The 20,880-nt window shown below is 43.8% G+C and overlaps 1 protein-coding gene across 3 annotated transcripts; it reads left to right on the top strand.

Moving 5' to 3' along the window:
* Positions 1 to 142: 142 nt before the first annotated feature.
* Positions 143 to 16,607, top strand: LOC121533621 (caytaxin). Of its 3 annotated transcripts, XM_041839730.2 has the most exons (13): positions 144 to 350; positions 2,352 to 2,456; positions 4,407 to 4,465; positions 6,275 to 6,526; positions 8,266 to 8,439; positions 8,673 to 8,775; positions 9,042 to 9,173; positions 9,432 to 9,518; positions 11,520 to 11,618; positions 11,954 to 11,989; positions 12,139 to 12,207; positions 13,837 to 13,906; positions 14,461 to 16,607. In XM_041839730.2, coding segments are annotated over exons 1-12 (1,152 nt in total). In that variant the 5' UTR covers positions 144 to 348; the 3' UTR covers positions 13,871 to 13,906; positions 14,461 to 16,607. The 3 variants fall into 3 exon arrangements, with proteins under 3 accessions (XP_041695665.1, XP_041695664.1, XP_041695666.1); XM_041839731.2 differs by lacking the exon at positions 13,837 to 13,906 and having other exon boundaries at positions 143 to 350; XM_041839732.2 differs by lacking the exons at positions 144 to 350; positions 2,352 to 2,456 and adding an exon at positions 3,271 to 3,499.
* The last annotated feature ends 4,273 nt before the right edge of the window (positions 16,608 to 20,880 follow it).

Genomic DNA, 20,880 nt, shown 5'->3' with positions numbered 1-20,880 from the left:
TGATACCAGCACTGATGCCTTCAAAATAAAAGGGTTGAGTGGAACTCTAAAGGAGCCTGTCACTTCAGTCTTCACGGCCAGTCTCTTTCACACTCCCCTTCCCCAACAGAAGTGGAGGGAGCCAGGAGGGGGGGTTAGGGAACAGAGCTGCCCCCTGTCTTCAGACACCTGCTGCTACTGCCTGACACAGGGGACGACGAGAGAGGGGGGCGACTCACTAGACCCATGCATCGACCCTGGTCTGAAGGATTACAATTCCTAGCTGTCCAATCTTTACATCAGTGAGTAAGGAGGGAGGACGCAAAGGGAAGGACGGACAGCAGAGATTCAAGGGATCTCTTACTGCCCATGTGAGTACGCCCTTGCATTCTTCCTCTACTCTTTATTACATTACTCATACAGTGTGTGAAGTAAATGTATAGTAGCTCATGAATATAGTAAATCAATAGGATTAGATGATAAAGAATGACTGTCGGTTTCCATTGTATTCTGCTCTTGCATTTTCCTTGCACATGCAGACTGCAGACGTGATTCAAGCCTTACGGTCAAGTTTTCTCCCACACTACTATTATTCCTCTTCATTTACTCCAATGCCTGGCAGCATACTGAATACCTCCAGAAATGTAGTACCGTCATTGTTTTAATTTAAAGTATTAGGATCCAACAAAAATATCTGCGAATGCACATAGTGAGGGCACAAAACAATCCATAGTGTTTGGTAAATGAAAGATGCAGGCAATTGATTACTTTGATTACCTCTCATGCTGGTGGGTTTTTCTTCTTCCCTCCATATTGATAACATGCCAGCCCTCTCTTCAGTTGACAAATTATACTTTGGATACGGTATCACTTCACTAGGCACAGACAGTTGGGTTTATGCGTTTATTGGGTGTATGGTATGCAAATTATTCTGGTCACACAATAAGGCTCACGATTGCATGCTCAATCGAAGTGACATGAAATACAAGCAGCTTCTCTTGTGGGTTATGGCTGGGGTCTTATAGTATGCTGCTTTGCCCTCTGGGATACAGTACACTGCTCTACACCCTCTGTGTGTAGGACATTGCCTTACAAATCGTATTCTGATCTCCTTATTTATTTTGCTGTGTTTATGTTAGGTGAATTCTCAGAGTTAATGTTGTCACTTACCCACACCCACAGACAGGTAATGTACTTTCGGAGCCCGCCCTGAGAGTATCTGTTTTTATAAATATTTCCACAGCTGACCTGGGGAACCTAAGCCACAGTACACCCCAGTCAGGCTCTGTTGATTTTCCACATGAGTGAAGAGGTACAAAGAGAGGAGTAAATTAGTTCCATTAAAGACAATCAGTCCCATGCAGTGAACCATACAACCTCAGCATAAAATATACGGTGTATCTGACTTTTAATAATATTACAGTGCCTCTATCTTATTCAACATAGCCAATGATGGTAACGAAAACTGAAACCCAGTCACACTTACAACTTTCCCTCGAAAACAGAATGTGAGTGATTACAGTACGGTGCACTGACTTACATGATGTCAACCCAGCTTGAGCTACCTGGAGCCAGTATTAATAGGCTGTAGAACTGTCTCTTTAAACTTTTGTCAGACAGGATAAACCTGAACACATCAAAAAGGTGGCAACTGTGCTGAGGATTAGTAGCTGATGAGGAGGGATTAAGAGTTGATTTCTCCTGGCCTCTTGGAATCCACCTAGGAAATTCCTTAATTGTGATTGACTGAGGGAAGCTGCAAGGGGACCTCAGTCACATGCACCTCACATGCTGCACAGGGGGATAAACGCCTTGTGACCTAGATTCAGTTTCTCAATTGAAATGATAAATACTAAGAATTAAATAAAATACTAATAACCGTACTATTGTTCCTCTTGTATAAATGCATTCTCTGTGTTATAACGGAGGAATTCTCTAATGTGTTACACAAAACATGGGCTTATTATAATAATATAATATGCCATTTAGCAGACGCTTTTATCCAAAGCGACTTACAGTCATGCGTGCATACATTTTTACGTATGGGTGGTCCCGGGGATCGAACCCACTACCCTGGCGTTACAAGCGCCATGCTCTACCAATTGAGCTACAGAGGACCACATTATTGCCATTTGATCTTCAGACCTGAGGATAGGTTTGATATGATTTGATCCCGCTTAAAGCCGGAGGCTATGATTTGATTATGCCATTGATAATAATGATAATGGTGAAAGTGATAAATTGGATCTATACATAATTTCCAATGCTCAAAGTGCTCCATTGTAACAGGAAGGAACTCACCCCATCTGTGATTGATTATTGTTGGTTGGTTGGTTAATTATGTATGGTCTGTCTATGTCTGTGTGCCCCAGGCCCCTCCCTTCCCCTCCCTTCCATGGGATGGGCACCACAGAGGCGACACTACGAATGGATAACATGGAATGTAAAGACGAGTGGCAGGATGAAGACTTCCCCAGGTGGGTGTCAGACGACTTTGAACATGCTTTACTTTACAGGGTCCTTTAGTCCTGCAGGGTCCAATACTGTGTAAAAAGTATTGTAATAACTCACCGTTACATTATACTTACAGCAGTAATCCATTAGTAAGTATAGTATACAGCCTACAGTGTAACAACAAAGGTTACACTATTTGTTACATTGTACTTGCAAGAATAATCACACAGTAATACACTTTAGAATGTTACTGTGTGTTTTTTTAACACTTGGCCATCGGTGCTGAGGAGATGAGGTGAGTGGGTGGCATTTCATCACAACTGGAAGATGACAATGCCTCATGCCCGCAGTGAAGTTTGTTGTTGAAGGGCAATAATCTGCTCCAGTATAATTTGCTTGAGGATTTCCCAGTGGGCTAGCCTCGTGCAGCTGGTCTAATTATAGCCTGGAATACCTAGCAGATACCCCCATCTACTGAAATCAACCTCTGACATTGATTGCAATAGCCATATGACAATAATATGTGCCGTAAACATTCACAAACACTGGATCTATACAGATTTTAAACAAAAATTATAATTGTCCTCCAAGCACTGAAGAATTACGAAGAGGACTGGATTTAGGCATGACATTTCCCTTTATTGTCATTATGAGATGCAGGGAGATCAAAGAATTGCTCAGTAGGAAATTAAAGGAGTGTGAAAAAGAGAGGCAAAGAGAGAGAGAGAGCATTCTGACAGCAGGTTATATCCTCCTGTCTCTCTCCATCTGAAGGAGCAGAGGCAGGGAGCAGGTGCAGCTCTCTCCTTAAATGGTAGTGGGCTACGTCATGTGACGCAGCAACCAGTCAACAACACAGCATCACCAGGAAAATGGTGGCAGATCAGCTTTAAGGAAAAGGAGGAAGAGAAAATAAGTATATGTATCATTAGGCTCTGAATGATGATGTGCCTGAGGCTCCCTATGATCGACTGAGAAAAGGGAATGCATAATATTATAGGATCCTCTGCTGTAAAATCAAATAGTTGCCTGGATCGTCTTTGAATTCATCCTCATTGTTTATAAGGTAAGCAGGAGCTCTTAGGATTTGATATTTTAGCCCTCATCATCATATAGGAAAAGAATATGGCCTGACTGCTTTACATTTTGGATTATCATAACCTTTGTTAGACATAATTCCTATTTCATTTCTTCTTCATGGTGTCATCATTTGTAGGAAATTGGTTATTTAAACAATGGAAGCTTGCCAGTGGTTATAGCAGTGGGACGCCTCAGGGACGCTAGATCGGACACCATGCGGTGTAACGGATGCCCTTGTCATTTGTTATTGCCAGTCATGTTGATTTGGCAACACTGTTATAGACTGTCTGTCCTCCCTGGGATGTTAGGTTGAAAGGATGGTTTAGGATTACGCAGCAGTGGAGCACAGTGGATCTGTATACCTTATATTTCCCCAGTGCCTCTTGATATTTGGTTGTTGTTGACATTTCCTCCGTATTATACTTCATTCTCCACCTCCTCCATGTCCTCCCTTGTTTCACGTTACAGGAAGTGACAAGGGAAATTACACCAAATGTTAAGGGGTAGCCTAACGGTGTGTCTGCCTCCCCTGTACAGTGAATAGGGTTTTTTGACATACCACCGCCTCTACCTCCCTCCCACATCGCACACCATGGCAGGTCTATAATCTAAAGAACTCCCTGGGGAGATGCTAATTACCACCCAACCTCCTCTCTCTGCGCTCCCTTTGAGGTGCTGAGCCAGATCACTGACAACCCCACTGACATGATCGCTGGCATGTGTTAATTTTGCACCAGCTGCAATGATGTGGTGATGTACTAGTGTGCTTCAGGGACTATTTGGGGTTTGGTTTATTTGAGTCAGGCTGGCTGGCTTTAGTGTTTGCTCATGTCATGCTATTGTGTGTGGCTGTGGCCCTGACAGAATGATGTGCTCTCTGTGTTGATTTTCAGACCACTTCCTGAGGACGGTGACATGGAGTCTTCCTGTGGTCTCACCGATGACAGAGCCTGTAAGTATAATTGAAATAACACCTCACCTGTCTGGCATTTCATAGATGTTTTTGGTGTTGGTAAAGTTAACTCAGTTGATATACTATAAGTCACTTTAGCTTAATATACACTGCTCAAAAAAATAAAGGGAACACTAAAAGAACACATCCTAGATCTGAATGAATGAAATAATCTTATTAAATACTTTTTTCTTTACATAGTTGAATGTGCTGACAACAAAATCACACAAAAATTATCAATGGAAATCAAATTTATCAACCCATGGAGGTCTGGATTTGGAGTCACCCTCAAAATTAAAGTGGAAAACCACACTACAGGCTGATCCAACTTTGATGTAATGTCCTTAAAACAAGTCAAAATGAGGCTCAGTAGTGTGTGTGGCCTCCACGTGCCTGTATGACCTCCCTACAATGCCTGGGCATGCTCCTGATGAGGTGGCGGATGGTCTCCTGAGGGATCTCCTCCCAGACCTGGACTAAAGCATCTGCCAACTCCTGGACAGTCTGTGGTGCAACGTGGCGTTGGTGGATGGAGCGAGACATGATGTCCCAGATATGCTCAATTGGATTCAGGTCTGGGGAACGGGCGGGCCAGTCCATAGCATCAATTTCTTCCTCTTGCAGGAACTGCTGACACACTCCAGCCACATGAGGTCTAGCATTGTCTTGCATTAGGAGGAACCCAGGGCCAACCGCACCAGCATATGGTTTCACAAGGGGTCTGAGGATCTCATCTCGGTACCTAATGGCAGTCAGGCTACCTCTGGCGAGCACATGGAGGGCTGTGCGGCCCCCCAAAGAAATGCCACCCCACACCATGACTGACCCACCGCCAAACCGGTCATGCTGGAGGATGTTGCAGGCAGCAGAAAGTTATCCACGGCATCTCCAGACTCTGTCACGTCTGTCACGTGCTCAGTGTGAACCTGCTTTCATCTGTGAAGAGCACAGGGCGCCAGTGGCGAATTTGCCAATCTTGGTGTTCTCTGGCAAATGCCAAACGTCCTGCACGGTGTTGGGCTGTAAGCACAACCCCCACCTGTGGACGTCGGGCCCTCATACCACCCTCATGGAGTCTGTTTCTGACCGTTTGAGCAGACATGCACATTTGTGGCCTGCTGGAGGTCATTTTGCAGGGCTCTGGCAGTGCTCCTCCTGCTCCTCCTTGCACAAAGGCGGAGGTAGCAGTCCTGCTGCTGGGTTGTTTCCCTCCTACGGCCTCCTCCACGACTCCTGATGTACTGGCCTGTCTCCTGGTAGCGCCTCCATGCTCTGGACACTACGCTGACAGACACAGTAAACCTTCTTGCCACAGCTCGCATTGATGTGCCATCCTGGATGAGCTGCACTACCTGAGCCACTTGTGTGGGTTGTAGACTCCGTCTCATGCTACCACTAGAGTGAAAGCACCGGCAGCATTCAAAAGTGACCAAAACATCAGCCAGGAAGCATAGGAACTGAGAAGTGGTCTGTGGTCACCACCTGCAAAACCAGTCCTTTATTGGGGGTGTCTTACTAATTGCCTATAATTTCCACCTGTTGTCTATTCCATTTGCACAACAGCATGTGACATTTATTGTCAATCAGTGTTGCTTCCTAAGTGGACAGTTTGATTTCACAGAAGTGTGATTGACTTGGAGTTACATTGTGTTGTTTAAGTGTTCCCTTTATTTTTTTGAGCAGTGTATTACTTTATAACATTGAGCCTCATCTCACATGCTACTTCATGGACCTTGCACCTGTGAATTCAACTGGATGTCATGTGTGTACACTATCAGTAGCTAACAAGTCTCACCTCCTCTATCGCAGCTCCCCCCAATTCTCTGAATGTTAATGCAGGTGGAGGAGGCGGAAGTGGAGGAGGGTCCACCCATCGTAAGCGCCGTACATTAGTGGCCCCGGACATGAACCTGTCCCTGGACCACAGCGAGGGTTCCCTGCTGTCTGAAGACTTCCTGGATACACCCGACGACCTGGACATCAACGTGGACGACATCGAGACCCCCGACGACAACGACTCCCTGGAGTTCATCACCAACGGCAATGAGCTGGAGTGGGAAGGTGAGTAGAGCTCATGCAGTGCGGAATAATGGAAGCCCTGGTGCCAGCCTGGTAGCCTGGGTGCCAGTCTGTGTGCTTTAGACAACTTGTTGTTTGGCAAGATGTAGCTAGCGCAGACACGGTCTGGCACCCACTCAGGCTAGATATACTGAACAAAAATATAAACGCAACATGTAAAGTGTTGGTCACATGTTTCATGAGCTGAAATAAAAGATCCCAGAAATGTTCTATTCGCACAAAAAGCTTATTTCTCTAAAATGTTGTGCACAAATTTGTTTACATCGCTGTTAGTGAGCATTTCTCCTTTGCCAAGATAATCCATCCACCTGACAGGTGTGGCATATCAAGAAGTGAATTAAACAGCATGATCATTACACAGGTGCACCTTGTGCTGGGGACAATAAAAGGCCACTCTAAAATGTGCAGTTTTGTCACACAACACAATGCCACAGATGTCTCAAGTTTTGAGGGAGCGTGCTGACTGCAGGAATGTCCAACAGAGCTGTTGCCAGAGAATTGAATGTTAATTTCTCTACTATAAGCCACCTCCAACGTTGTTTTAGAGTATTTGGCAGTACGTCCAACCGGCCTCACAACCGCAGACCACATGTAACCACGCCAGCCCAGGACCTCCACACCCGGATTCTTTACCTGAAGGATCGTCTGAGACCAGCCACCCGGACAGCTGATGAAACTGTGGGTTTGCACAAACTGTCAGAAACCGTCTCAGGTAAGCTCACCTGCGTGCTCGTCATCCTCACCAGGGTCTTGACGTGACTGCAGTTAGGCGTCGTAACCGACTTCAGTGGGCAAATGCTCACTTTCAATGGCCACTGGCACGCTGGAGAAGTGTGCTCTTCACGGATGAATCCCGGTTTCAACTGTACCAGGCAGATGGCAGACAGCGTGTAGGGCGTTGTGTGGGCAAGCGGTTTGCTGATATCAACGTTGTGAACAGAGTGCCCCATGGTGGGAGAGGGGTTATGGTATGGGCAGGCATAAGTTATGGACAATGAACACAATTGCATTTTATCGATGGCAATTTGAATGCACAGAGATATCGTGACGAGATCCTGAGGCCCATTGTTGTGCCATTCATCCGTCCGCCATCACCTCACGTTTCAGCATGATATTGCACGGCCCCATGTCGCAAGGATCTGTATACAATTCCTGGAAGATGAAAATTTCCCAGTTCTTCCATGGCCTGCATACTCACCAGACGTCACCCATTGAGCATGTTTGGGATGCTCTGGATGGACGTGTACGACAGAGTGTTCCAGTTCCTGCCAATATCCAGCAACTTCGCACAGTCATTGAACAGGAGTGGGACAACATTCCACAGGCCACAATCCACAGTCTAATCAACTCTATGCGAAGGAGATGTGTCGCGCTGCATGAGGCAAATGGTGGTCACACCAGATACTGACACACCAGATACACGTCCCTAGCTTTTTTTTAAAGGTACAGTCTCTGTGACCAACAGATGCATATCTGTTTTTCCAGTCATGTGAAATCCATATATTTTTGTTGAGTGTAAATAGCTGCGTTGTACACTAATGTTAACGTCTAGACTATTAGACTACAGCTAAACAGCACAGCAGCTAAGAAACATGAAGAGAAGTACAAAGGTGATGACGTAAAACAAATCCATTATGTCTCACTAATATACATACATTTGTTTTTAACCAACTTCACATTATAGCATAAACACCTTTCAACTTTTCACTATGTACATCCAGATGACACGCCAGTAGCCAACGCCAAAGCGGGGCCTGGTGACGGAGAGGAGGAGGATTGTGCTGATGGGACAGGGGGTAACGGGCGCCTGTGGAGGACGGTGATCATTGGGGAGCAGGAGCACCGCATCGACATGCAGGTCATCAGGCCATACCTCCGCGTCATCACCCATGGGGGTCAGTATCCAGCCAACAGCATCCAGCCAGAGCCATAGATACTGTATACATAGTTAAACTAATTACAATTGAATTGTCATGGAACTTTTGATGCCAACATGGTGCCCATTCAATCTCAAACTGAGTTTACGTCTGTATATGTCTGTATATTGATGGTTCTGCATCCAGATAATTGACACCAACGGGATGAACTTACAGGCCATGTCAACTGTCACTCTCCTCGCCCTCTGCAGGTTACTATGGCGAGGGTCTGAATGCCATCATAGTGTTCTCAGCCTGCTACCTGCCCGACAGCAGCTGTGCAGATTACCACTACATCATGGAGAACCTCTTCCTGTGAGTAATTGGATTTACAAATTGCAGAGATACTGATTTATGGCAAGAGGCACAAATGCCCAGCTACGACAGAGTGATATTTAAAACTAGGTCATCATGCCTGGGATACTATCATTGAATGCAGAGATATCATGTTATACATCACATAAGAATTTTGTATTGAAGATTTATGCTGCCAGAAAATAGAACTGGAGATTTCTTTAGTGCTTGCCATGGCAGCAATGAAATAAACCTCAATATTTTCCCCTTCCTCATTGCCATCTCAGGTATGTGGTCAGCAGTCTAGAAATGCTGGTTGCTGAGGACTATTTGATCATCTACATGAATGGAGCCACACCGCGGGGCAAGATGCCGGGCATAGGATGGCTGAAGAAATGCTATCAGATGATTGATAGGAGGTAAGGATATTTATATCTTATACACCACTGCATGACAAAAGCGATCATTCATACTGTCGGCATAGGATGGATGTGCATAACACAAATGTTGACTGACTCTCAGGAGAAACTAATGGGGAGTAATTGAGCTTGTCACTGCTACTGGCAGTCAATGGGAAATGGGGATTGACTCATACTAGGCTGCTTGATAGATTCTTCCAGCACTATGGGATGTATGTATTGCCTTATTTCAACTATTTATTTCTGTTGTCCCTGAAGGCTGAGGAAGAATCTGAAGTCTCTGGTCATCGCCCACCCCACCTGGTTCATCCGCACTGTGCTGGCCATATCCAGGCCCTTCATCAGGTGACCACAGAACAACAACAACACACAACATAATGTTAAAGATGCACACCAGGATCTTAAACACAACAAATTCGTAACATATAGTACGAATTGGATTCGTAACCTATCATTTGAATTGCAAAAAATGTTAAATATATATATATATTTTTTGGGGCATGACGTAAAATATAATACGAAATGGATGACGTGGTACACAATTTTATGGCGTAGTACACCACTTTTGGCTCATGAGCAGCACTTTCAAAACTTCTGGCTGAAATTATACAAAAGTTTGAGAGCATTTTTTATAATACAGTTATGCTACATATCACCACTGTGACGGATAACTAATAGTTGTACAGTCGTGGTCAAAAGTTTTGAGAATGACACAAATATTCATTTTCAAAAAGTCTACTGCCTCAGTTTTTATGATGGCAATTTGCATATACTCCAGAATGTTATGAAGAGTGATCAGATGAATTGCAATGAATTGCAAAGTCCCTCTTTGCCATGAAAATTAACTTAATCCCCAAAAAACATTTCCACTGCATTTCAGCCCTGCCACAAAAGGACCAGCTGACATCATGTCAGTGATTCTATCGTTAACACAGGTGAGAGTGTTGACGAGGACAAGGCTGGAGATCACTCTGTCATGCTGATTGAGTTAGAATAACAGACTGGAAGCTTTAAAAGGAGGGTGATGCTTGAAATCATTGTTCTTCCTCTGTTAACCATGGTTACCTGCAAGGAAACACGTGCTGTCATCAATGCTTTGCACAAAAAGGGCTTCACAGGCAAGGATATTGCTGCTAGTAAGATTGCACCTAAATCAACCATTTATCGGATCATCAAGAACTTCAAGGAGAGACGTTCAATTGTTGTGAAGAAGGCTTCAGGGCGCCCAAGAAAGTCCAGCAAGCACCAGGACCGTCTCCTAAAGTTCATTCAGCTGCGGGATCGGGGCACCACCAGTGCAGAGCTTGCTCAGGCATGGCAGCAGGCAGGTGTGAGTGCATCTGCACGCACAGTGAGGCAAAGACTTTTGGAGGATGTCCTGGTGTCAAGAAGGGCAGCGAGGAAGCCACTTCTCTCCAGGAAAAACATCAGGGACAGACTGATATTCTGCAAAAGGTACAGGGATTGGACTGCTGAGGACTGGGGTAAAGTCATTTTCTCTGATGAATCCCCTTTCCGATTGTTTGGGGCATCCGGAAAAAAAGGTGAGCGCTACCATCAGTCCTGTGTCATGCCAACAGTAAAGCATCCTGAGACCATTCGTGTGTGTGGGGTTGCTTCTCATCCAAGGGAGTGGGCTCACTCACAATTTTGCCTAAGAACACAGCCATGAATAAAGAATGGTAACAACACATCCTCCGAGAGCAACTTCTCCCAACCATCCAAGAACAGTTTGGTGACGAACAATGCCTTTTCCAGCATGATGGAGCATTTTGCCCCATAAGGCAAAAGTGATAACTAAGTGGCTCGGGGAACAAAACATCGAAATTTTGGGTCCATGGCCAGGAAACTCCCCAGACCTTTATCCCATTGAGAACTTGTGGTCAATCCTCAAGAGGCGGGTGGACAAACAAAAACCCACAAATTCTGACAAACTCCAAGCATTGATTATGCAAGAATGGGCTGCCATCAGTCAGAATTTGTAAGTCGCTCTGGATAAGAGCGTCTGCTAAATGACGTAAATGTAAATGTAAAATGTGGCCCAGAGGTTAATTGACAGCACGCCAGGGCAGATTGCAAAGGTCTTGAAAAAGAAGGGTCAACACTGCAAATATTGACTATTTGCATAAACTTAATGTAATTGTCAATAAAAGCTTTTGACACTTATGGAATGCTTGTAATTATAATTCAGTATACCATAGTAACATCTGACAAAAATATCTAAAAACACTGAAGCAGCAAACTTTGTGAAGACCAATACTTGTGTCATTCTCAAAACTTTTGACCACGACTGTACACATAACACCAATATAACTGGTTGTTGTTATTATCCTGTTCTATTTGCAGTGTGAAGTTTATGAATAAGATCCAGTATGTGCACAGTCTGGATGAGCTGGCAGAGATAGTCCCCATGGAACATGTGCAGGTCCCGGAGTGTGTGGTGCAGTAAGTATCATCGACCACTATGGGGAGTAACTAAGCTGAAGACTTGACTCCCACCTGACTCCCACCATCATTCACTGACTTGTAGTGATTTGCAATTTTGCAGACTAATAAATTATGTAAACTTGCAAGCCAATAATTTTTCCCTCCGTGAATAGACATGGATGCCTGGCAGAGACTTTGAGGCAGTAAATAAGTCATAGAAGAACACATTTGAATAGCAAAGGTTTTCAGATTTTGTTTGTCAGCCCAAAAAATTATGTAAGATAGGATCTGTATTCCAACTCTTGGAAAAGGACTTGGATCAGAATAGTGATCTTAATCTTTTCTTTTTACAGATTTGAGGAGGAGAGGATCAAAGCTCGGAAAGAAAGGTAAAACACATTTTCATCTTATTTTTTTGATTGAATTAACCAGGTATACATGCCATGCTCATGCTCAATCAGGGGTGATCCATGCTGTATCCTCAGTCAGTTCATTCATCAAGCTTTTATACAAGTGTTGTCTCCCTCTGCTTGTACAGGATGGAGCAGGAACAGCGGCAGCAGGAGCATCCAAACCCACAGGTGTCTTCTTCAGCCAAGGCAGAGAGGTAGGGAGTAGACAGTTACACTATAACGGCCTGTGTGTGATAGCCGGATATCTTAAAGCTCTCCAGGACCAGGGTTGGAGATACACTATATATACAAAAGTATTTGGACACCCCTTCAAATGAGTGGATTCGGCTATTTCAGCCACTCCCGTTGCTGACAGGTGTATAAAATGGAGCACACAGCCATGCAATCTCCATAGACAAACATTGGCAGTAGAATGGTCTTACTGAAGAGCTCAGTGACTTTCAACGTGGCACTGTCAAAGGAGGACACCTTTCCAACAAGTCAGTTAATCAAATTTCTGCACTGCTAGAGCTGCCCCGGTCAACTGTAAGTGCTGTTATTGTGAAGGGGAAAAGTCTAGGCGCAACAACGGCTCAGCCGGGAAGTGGTAGGCCACACAAGCTCACAGAATGGGAACGCAGAGTGCTGAAGCGTGTAGCGTGTACAAATCATCTGTCCTCGGTTGCAACACTCACTACTGATTTCCAAACTGCCTCTGGAAGCAACGTCAGCACAATATCTGTTTGTCGGGAGCTTCATGAAATGGGTTTCCATGACCGAGCAGCCGCACACAAGCCTAAGATCACCATGCGCAATGCCAAGCGTCGGCTGGAGTGTTGTAAAGCTCGCCGCCATTGGACTCTGGAGCAGTGGAAACGCGTTCTCTGGAGTGATGAATCACGCTTCACCATCTGGCAGTCCGACAGACGAATCTGGGTTTGGCAGATGCCAAGGGAACGCTACCTGCACTGCATCGCAGTGCTAGTTGTGCCACTAGAGATCCTGGTTCGAATCCAGGCTCTGTTGTAGCCGGCCGCGACCGGGAGACCCATGGGGAGGCGCACAATTGGCCCAGCGTCGTCCAGGGTAGGGGAGGGAATGGCTGGCAGGGATGTAGCTCAGTTGGTAGAGCATGGCGTTTGCAACGCCAGGGTTGTAGGTTCGATTCCCACGGGGGGCCAGTATGAAAACAATAAAATAAAAAAATTAATGGTATGCACTCACTAACTGTAAGTCGCTCTGGATATCACTAACTGTAAGTCGCACTGGATAAGAGCGTCTGCTAAATGACTAAAATGTAAATGTAATTGTAGACGATTCTGTGCTTACAACTTTGTGGCAACAGTTTGGGGAAGGCCCTTTCCTGTTTCAGCATGACAATGCCCCCGTGCACAAAGTGAGATCCATACAGAAATGGTTTGTCGATCGTGTGGAAGAACTTGACTGGCCTGCACAGAGCCCTGACCTCAACCCCATCGAACACATTTGGGATGAATTGGAATGCCGACCGCGAGCCGGGCCTAATCGCCCAACATCAGTGCCCGACCTCAAAAATGCTCTTGTGGCTGAATGGAAGCACGTCCCAGCAGCAATGTTCCAACATCTAGTGGAAAGCCTTCCCAGAAGAGTGGAGTCTGTTATAACAGCAAAAGGGGGGGGACCAACTCCATATTAATGCCCATGAATTTGGAATGAGATGTTCGTCTACCAGTCTACCTGGTATAGACCAAGCAGCAGTCAACATGGCCATGGTCAAGCACTATTATCTCTCACCAGCAATATATCAGGAAATTGATGGGGAAACAATATTACAGAGATATTTATTTATTCATACTCATTTGCAGGCCCAAGTCAATGATCGCAGGGCAAGGAATCTGAAAGGGATCTGCTCCTCTTTATTCATCTCATGCCATGGTAAGGAAGGACACAACACTACTGCTCTTCTCATACTGACTACAAGGTGACACTGCACTCATAAATACAATGTACATTGTGCATACGGTATCCACTGGTAGCCTGTGGCAGGAGTCAGGCCCATAGAGATCTTGTTAAATTAGTTCTAAGATATAATTCTGTGGTCAGGCCATTCAACCACTTAAAATATATTTAAACCACCAGCACCATTTGAACGTCTACTGTTACGTAATGTCCATCTGCTCAGCCGTTTAAGAATCAGACCCTGCCAGTCCACACTGCTATTATAGAGGAATGCCCTGTCAAGTGCAGCCAGCCAGGCCTAATGGGTGGATGTGTTAGGAATGTGTGTCTCTCACTGGGTCATCAAGGGACTTTCAGGGGTCAAGAGGTCAAGCGGTCAGGTATGCCCCACTAATTGTTCAATAAGGTCAGCTGTATTGAATGAACTGCTCTGTGAACCTAGTCTACCGTGTTGAAAAGTGCATTCTTGTACAAGTTGTTTATATCATTAGCCTACTTCTTAATGACGGTGTCTTCTTTCATCTGTGCAGTTGGTGAAAGAAGTTTGGAGCATGAAAACTGTGTTTTATAAGAAGAAACATGAAGTCCAACAAGTCTAAGAATACTTCCTCATTTATAAATATCAAGCTGAAGATGTTTCCATCAAGATATTAAACTCCCCAACGTGCGTGCACACACTCCTCAGCGGTTCTTAGGTTGCCAACTGATTCCATCAGGACATTCCAAGGAACTGTCTGTTCTGGGGACTGTACAACTCCATGTTACATATTTTTACGACCGCTAAAAGTGCTTACCAGTCCCCACCATGAGTTTTGTATCCATTTCAAATATAGATGACAGTGCGATGCCTTTGCATAAGTCAAGATGTAAGAAAAACTAACATGAATATTGAAGAAAATGTTTCACAGGACATAAATGGTGTAAGCTGTCAGTAGCAGGCAGGTAACCAGACCTGTTACAGTTTTATGTGTTGGAGGCTCTTGCAGGAACCATTGTAGACTAGACTTGAGTATGTACTAACTACTGTATACAGACAGTGTTGGATGGTGTCATGTCCTTGGAGCTGCACTGAGGGCTCTGCCAGCTCTGGTTTCTGAGAGGAAGATATGCCTAAGAGAAGAAGAGGGGGGAGGAGGACCAGAGAGTCAGGCAATGCTACTTAGAGCTCAGCATTGGTGTGCATAATTTCACCCAAGGGGCTATGCTAGCCCTTGAAAATGTAGATGTAGACTAGAATGCTTTGCGAGACATCAGATGCCTTCACCGTTGCTTCATTTTGGCCTCATAATGTGTCCTAGTACAGGCTTTATTTTTGATCAGCTGTGTTGCATTAATAATTTTGATGTCATCGTGTTTCATGGTCCGGGGATCATTCAGTGCCCAACTAACCAACCTATGTACCTTACATTCTGATGTGCCTCAGGATTCTTGTCTGTACATGAATATGGGGGCACACTGAAAGTAAGACCAAGAAATGTGCTGGTTTGACTGTAATGTCAAGAGCACTGCATTTCATTTAAGTTATTATTATTATTATTATTCAATCATTAATGTTGTGACTTAATGGTATCATTTCTGTATCATGCTGTGTTGTGGGTGCAGTCAAAGCATGCCAACATGTTGTCAGCATGTAATATACCTTCAGATGTCCTATTGGATTATGGACCAGTCGCCTACTGGTCAATCTTCTATTGGATACTTACCTACCGGGTGGTAGAGGGGAGGAAGTGTTAGAGTTTTTATTTTTGTAAGAATTACATACATGTATTGTAAGTGTTGTTTTGCACTATTGAATTTGATTGTCATTAAATGGTGAGCATAAAATGTATGTGTTTTTTTGGGGCAGGTTGCCTTCCTAATATGTAACTCAAGATTGATTTTTGTGTGCTCTTCTAATTTTTGTACAAGTATAGTACAATATCATGCATTGTATTTGTTGGTAACCTGTCAACCCGAGACATGCACATCTATAGCAAGTATGATAATCAGAAATGCCTCTGTTTCTGAAGTGCCATCCAACTTCAAATGTTACCTTGATAAATGTAAAACATAACAGAAGTCCTTTTCTGTGGACAGGTATTGTGTGGATGATGATGGGCTAGAGCAGAGGTTACCGATATTCAACGGACAAAGTAAGAAAATGGCTTCAGTAAAGTTCACCAAACATTTTGAATACACAAAATTGTAGTGTTATGTTAGAACATTGGTCAGATTCATTTGCCTTTGATTTCTGGTGGAGAATTGCAAGAGTTTTTCTGCAGTCTCCCAATGCTGCTGGAGAGAGAGTGGCATTTTCTAAGGGATGTCAGCTCTTCTGAGTACCTATCCTTCTTTTAACCAAATTCTACACAGAAAACTATGATATGGAATGTACAATAAATATTCTAAATTGACTACTGGGACTTTTTCGAAATTGCTAGTAAACTGATTTAGTTGACAGTGGTGTATTTTGACCATATTTTCAGTCTTTAAAAGCACAATATGTTATTACACTGGAAGATTTGGAAGAGATCAGTGGGCAATTTGTCTGCTGGAATAGTGTATGTAGCTAATTTTTCAAAACTGCAAAGCTTAAAATGGTGTTGGGATATGTAGCTATGTAGTTTGGATGTTCTTTAGATTGTGGTGGTAAATTCTTCCATGTAAAAATAAATAAATAAACTGTTCCACCCAACAATCTCTCTGTGGCCTGTATTCTAAATTTACCCATTGCTGTAAATTAATCCAAGAGATATCATTCAGTCATTCAGAAATACATTTATATCTTTCAGATATTCAGAATGTACGGATAGATTCAAGCTTTCACTTGAATCAAACCTGAATTGTTGAGAAAAGGAACAGTTACATTTGCCTTACCATAAAAGTAAGGGAGTCCAGGTGTTCACTGTTCACTGAGTTGACTTAAAGCAACACTGGACTTCCCTAAAAGGTGCTTGTTGGGGTTCAAAGGAAGCTATTAATACACAGTCATGATACACACGTCCATGTATCACATGAGCCCCCCGGCTCTGTTAGAAAACCTCTGACAGTTACATCAGCTCAGCTGTATTAGTGACAGAGGCAGAGCTGGTCACACTGGTCAGTCACACATAGGATCTAAATTGAGAATGGCCTTCAGGAAATGAGACAGGACAACAGACCTGGTTTCAAATACTATTTAGGGTATTTCAATTACTTTCAAAGACATTTTGAAGTAGGCTTGGGCGGTATTCAGATTGTCATACCGTCATACCGACCTTGTTCATACCGATTACTGCATTGTTGTGAAAGAGCAAGAAAGGCATTTCACTGTACTTATGCACGTGACAGTGGTCCTCTGTAGCTCAATTGGTAGAGCATGGCGCTTGTAACGCCAGGGTAGTGGGCAGTGGCGGCTCCTGAAAAAATTCTCAGGAGGGGCAATTTTTCTGATGATTTAGGTGACCTACACACATTTTAAAAAAGATATGTCCAGCAACAACATGAAGACAGGGGCAGCATATAAGTCAATACCAGAAGCATTTATTGACTGATCTGGGGAGATGGATTCCAGTTTCTGTGACAGATTATAAATAATCTCTGATGCCTTTGTTATATTAGCTTTTGGTTGAATGTACTGTCGTAGTAAATATATAATGTTATAGCTTGGTCTGACTAAAATCTTGTGCATGACCCATTTTGTGTTGGGCGTTTGTTTTCAATCAATGCTGTTCCTATCCTATAACAATGGACAAAAGAGTCCTATCTTGTCAGCCTTGTCAGCAGGTGGCCAAGGACAACACCCACGCCATAGGTCTCTCAGTTCTTCCAACTCACGAGTTCTTGCTCTGAGGACACACACACACACACACACACACACATCATCACTGATAACACACACACACACACACATCATCACTGTTAAACACACACACACACACACACAAAAATCCCCTCTCTTTAGGCTGAACATTTGAAGACAGAGAACCCGACTCAGAGCCAATGCAACAGTGGAGGGACCTCGCCCAACTCATCAGGACCAATCAGAAGATCAGAACTACTAGATTCAACCTACATCATTTATTGTATAAAATGTCTGCACACAATGATTTCGGGGCTCTCTTCAGATAGCTCCCTAAGAGTTTGACGAACGGGTCCGTGCACGCGATTCCAGATATCTTTACCTCTGAATAAACTGCCTTTATTATACCATATCCACCCTGTCCAAAGTCTCTACTTGGTCTCAGTTCTCCAGTAAACTTGTGATTATCAACAGTACACAACGGTAACAAACAATTGGGGGAACTCACGGGGCAGATAGTAAGGTCGCAGTGACACAGAAAGCAGTTCAATGTCGGGGGGTACAGAGTCGCTCTCTTACCAGGATCGCGGTCCGCTCTGACCAGGGTGAAGCCGGCCGGCTCCACTTCTCTGTCCGGGACTCTGTCATCCAGCCAAGTCTCCCAGCTGTGTGGATTCCGCTGCCAGCAGCGTTTTCATTATTTAGTCCGTTCGTAGCGGGTATGTACACGATCAACAAGATCAGTCCAAAACCCACCACTGGAAATCCATGGTTGGCAGAATGTTTGTAAACTAAGTCTACAAATTAAAAACATAAAATAACGCCACACTGCAGGTCGCAACAGAGACGCTGCTAGCCGCTATTTTCTTAGTTACGTTCATGGTTACGTCACGTATGACGAAAGCGCGTAAGTGCAAGCCCACAGACACCCATAGAGAATGTATTGAAAGCTTTGAAATTTGAAAAAATAGATTTTACATGACAGGCTATGAGAGACTTCTGGGCGATTTTCAACCTGACTGAAATCGCCCCAAAAACGGGCGGGGCCATTTGAAGCACGACTTTAGCCTGATTTGACATTTAGTGGCAGTCAGATCAGATTAGAACACTGATAACTACTGTTGCCGTGATATAATTGATTAGAAAAAAATCCCTTCCTTTTCCCGTTTGGCAGTGCGTCGCCCATATCGCCCTATTGAACAGGCCGTCCCTGGTAGTGGGTTCGATCCCCGGGACCACCCATACGTAAAAATGTATGCACACATGACTGTAAGTCACTTTGGATAAAAGCGTCTGCTAAATGGCATATTATTATATTATATTATTACAATAAAAACTTGAAACTTGCAATTTGTGCCATTCAGGATATTCAGTAATACCGCCACTGAACACAAGGGGCGCTGTTTTCATACGAAGGTTATCAATGTTAACAAGTACATGTGAAATCCCATTGCGAATGCTACCTAAATCTTAATGAACGCATGCTAACATTTTATACAGTCTCTGAGATAAAGTATTTGCAGGACAGACATCCCAGCTCATAAAGTTATACAAGTAACTAAAAAATGCTACTCACAGTTTGCTGCATGCAAAATATTAGACAGCAAGGCTCTTGATCCAGGAGGGGATTCTGTTACCAATAGGAGCTTGACTGCAAGAAGCTAACCACTTATCTAGATAACTAGCTACTAAGTTAGCAAAGCAAATGCACAACTGCAGAGCATTTAGCACATTTTAGACAGTTCATAGTTATAAGATATCTAGCTGGCGAACATTTAGTTGGAATTCCATGATGTAACTAGATCACCTGGTGTGTGCTTCTTCTTCTTCTTCTTTTTCTTGTTTAGGATTTGGTTGGCGGATGGCATTACATTTTTAGGGGCATACACTGCCACCTACCGTACTGGTGTGTGAGGCCATTCACTACCTACCTACATTAAATTATTGATATGGTAATACAAAACTGGGAAAAAGGAAAAGGAAAATTTCCCTGTCAACTATTAACCCTCTCTAATAAATCCACCACCCATTCCACTATTTAACCATATCTAATCCTACTCCAGACCAACGGTCTGAAAGGACAGTACACTACCACTCAACACCCCCTGTAACCGTTCTGAAGTAAATCCTCGCAATCCCAAGTACGCTGCCGCTGCCACCACAACCTCTATTTTCTGTGACTTCCGATGCCTTTCTGCAGTAAAATTTACAACAATGGCTATGAATGCTAAAAAGCCCACCTTACTGAAGCACATATTCTTCCCATCACTCTCTCTTGATCTCTGCCTATCCACAGGAATCCTCTCAGTATCCCTCACCCTGTACTCATCTTCCTCAACCACTCTCTTCACGCTTCGGCATACAACACTTTATGTACTACTCTAACCCTGGAAACCTCAACCTTCCTTTCTCCCACCACCATGCTTCACTGTGGGGATGGTGTTCTCAGGGTGATGAGAGGTGTTGGGTTTGCGCCAGACATAGCGTTTTCCTTGATGGCCAAAAAGCTCAATTTTAGTCTCATCTGACCAGAGTACCTTCTTCCATATGTTTGGGGAGTCTCCCACATGCCTTTTGGCGAACACCAAATGTGTTTGCTTATTTTTTTCTTTAAGCAGTGGCTTTTTTCTGGCCACTCTTCCATAAAGCCCAGCTCTGTGGAGTGTACAGCTTAAAGTGGTCCTATGGACAGATACTCCAATCTCCGTTGTGGAGCTTTGCAGCTCCTTCAGGGTTACCTTTGGTCTCTTTGTTGCCTCTCTGATTAATGCCCTCCTTGAGTTTTGGTGGGCGGCTCTCTCTTGGCAGGTTTGTTGTGGCGCCATTTTCTTTCAATTTTTTATAATGGATTTCATGGTTCTCCGTGTCATTTAAATTGATTTTTATTTGGATTTCATTTAATGGACATACACAAAATAGTCCAAATTGGTGAAGTGAAATGAAAAAAAAAACTTGTTTCCAAAAATTGCAATAGCTTGCACTTCTTCAGATACAGTATGCAATTAAAAACTGTTTTGAAGAAGGTGGTGGGGATAGGCTCGAGAAGGCAAGTAGAAGGCTTAAGTTGTGATATCACTTTCCTGAGCATGTCTGTGTCAACCAGGGAAAGTAAATCCACAGTGCCTTTGCGTGGTAGGCTACTCATCAGGTCTTCCTTGACTGATACCCAGCCTAATGTTGGTTATCTTAT

The sequence above is a fragment of the Coregonus clupeaformis genome, chromosome 20, assembly GCF_020615455.1.
Source record: "Coregonus clupeaformis isolate EN_2021a chromosome 20, ASM2061545v1, whole genome shotgun sequence".
In the NCBI taxonomy this organism is placed as follows: domain Eukaryota; kingdom Metazoa; phylum Chordata; class Actinopteri; order Salmoniformes; family Salmonidae; genus Coregonus; species Coregonus clupeaformis.
Note: the sequence above shows the minus strand (reverse complement) of the source record. Positions and strands in the feature narration are given on the sequence as shown.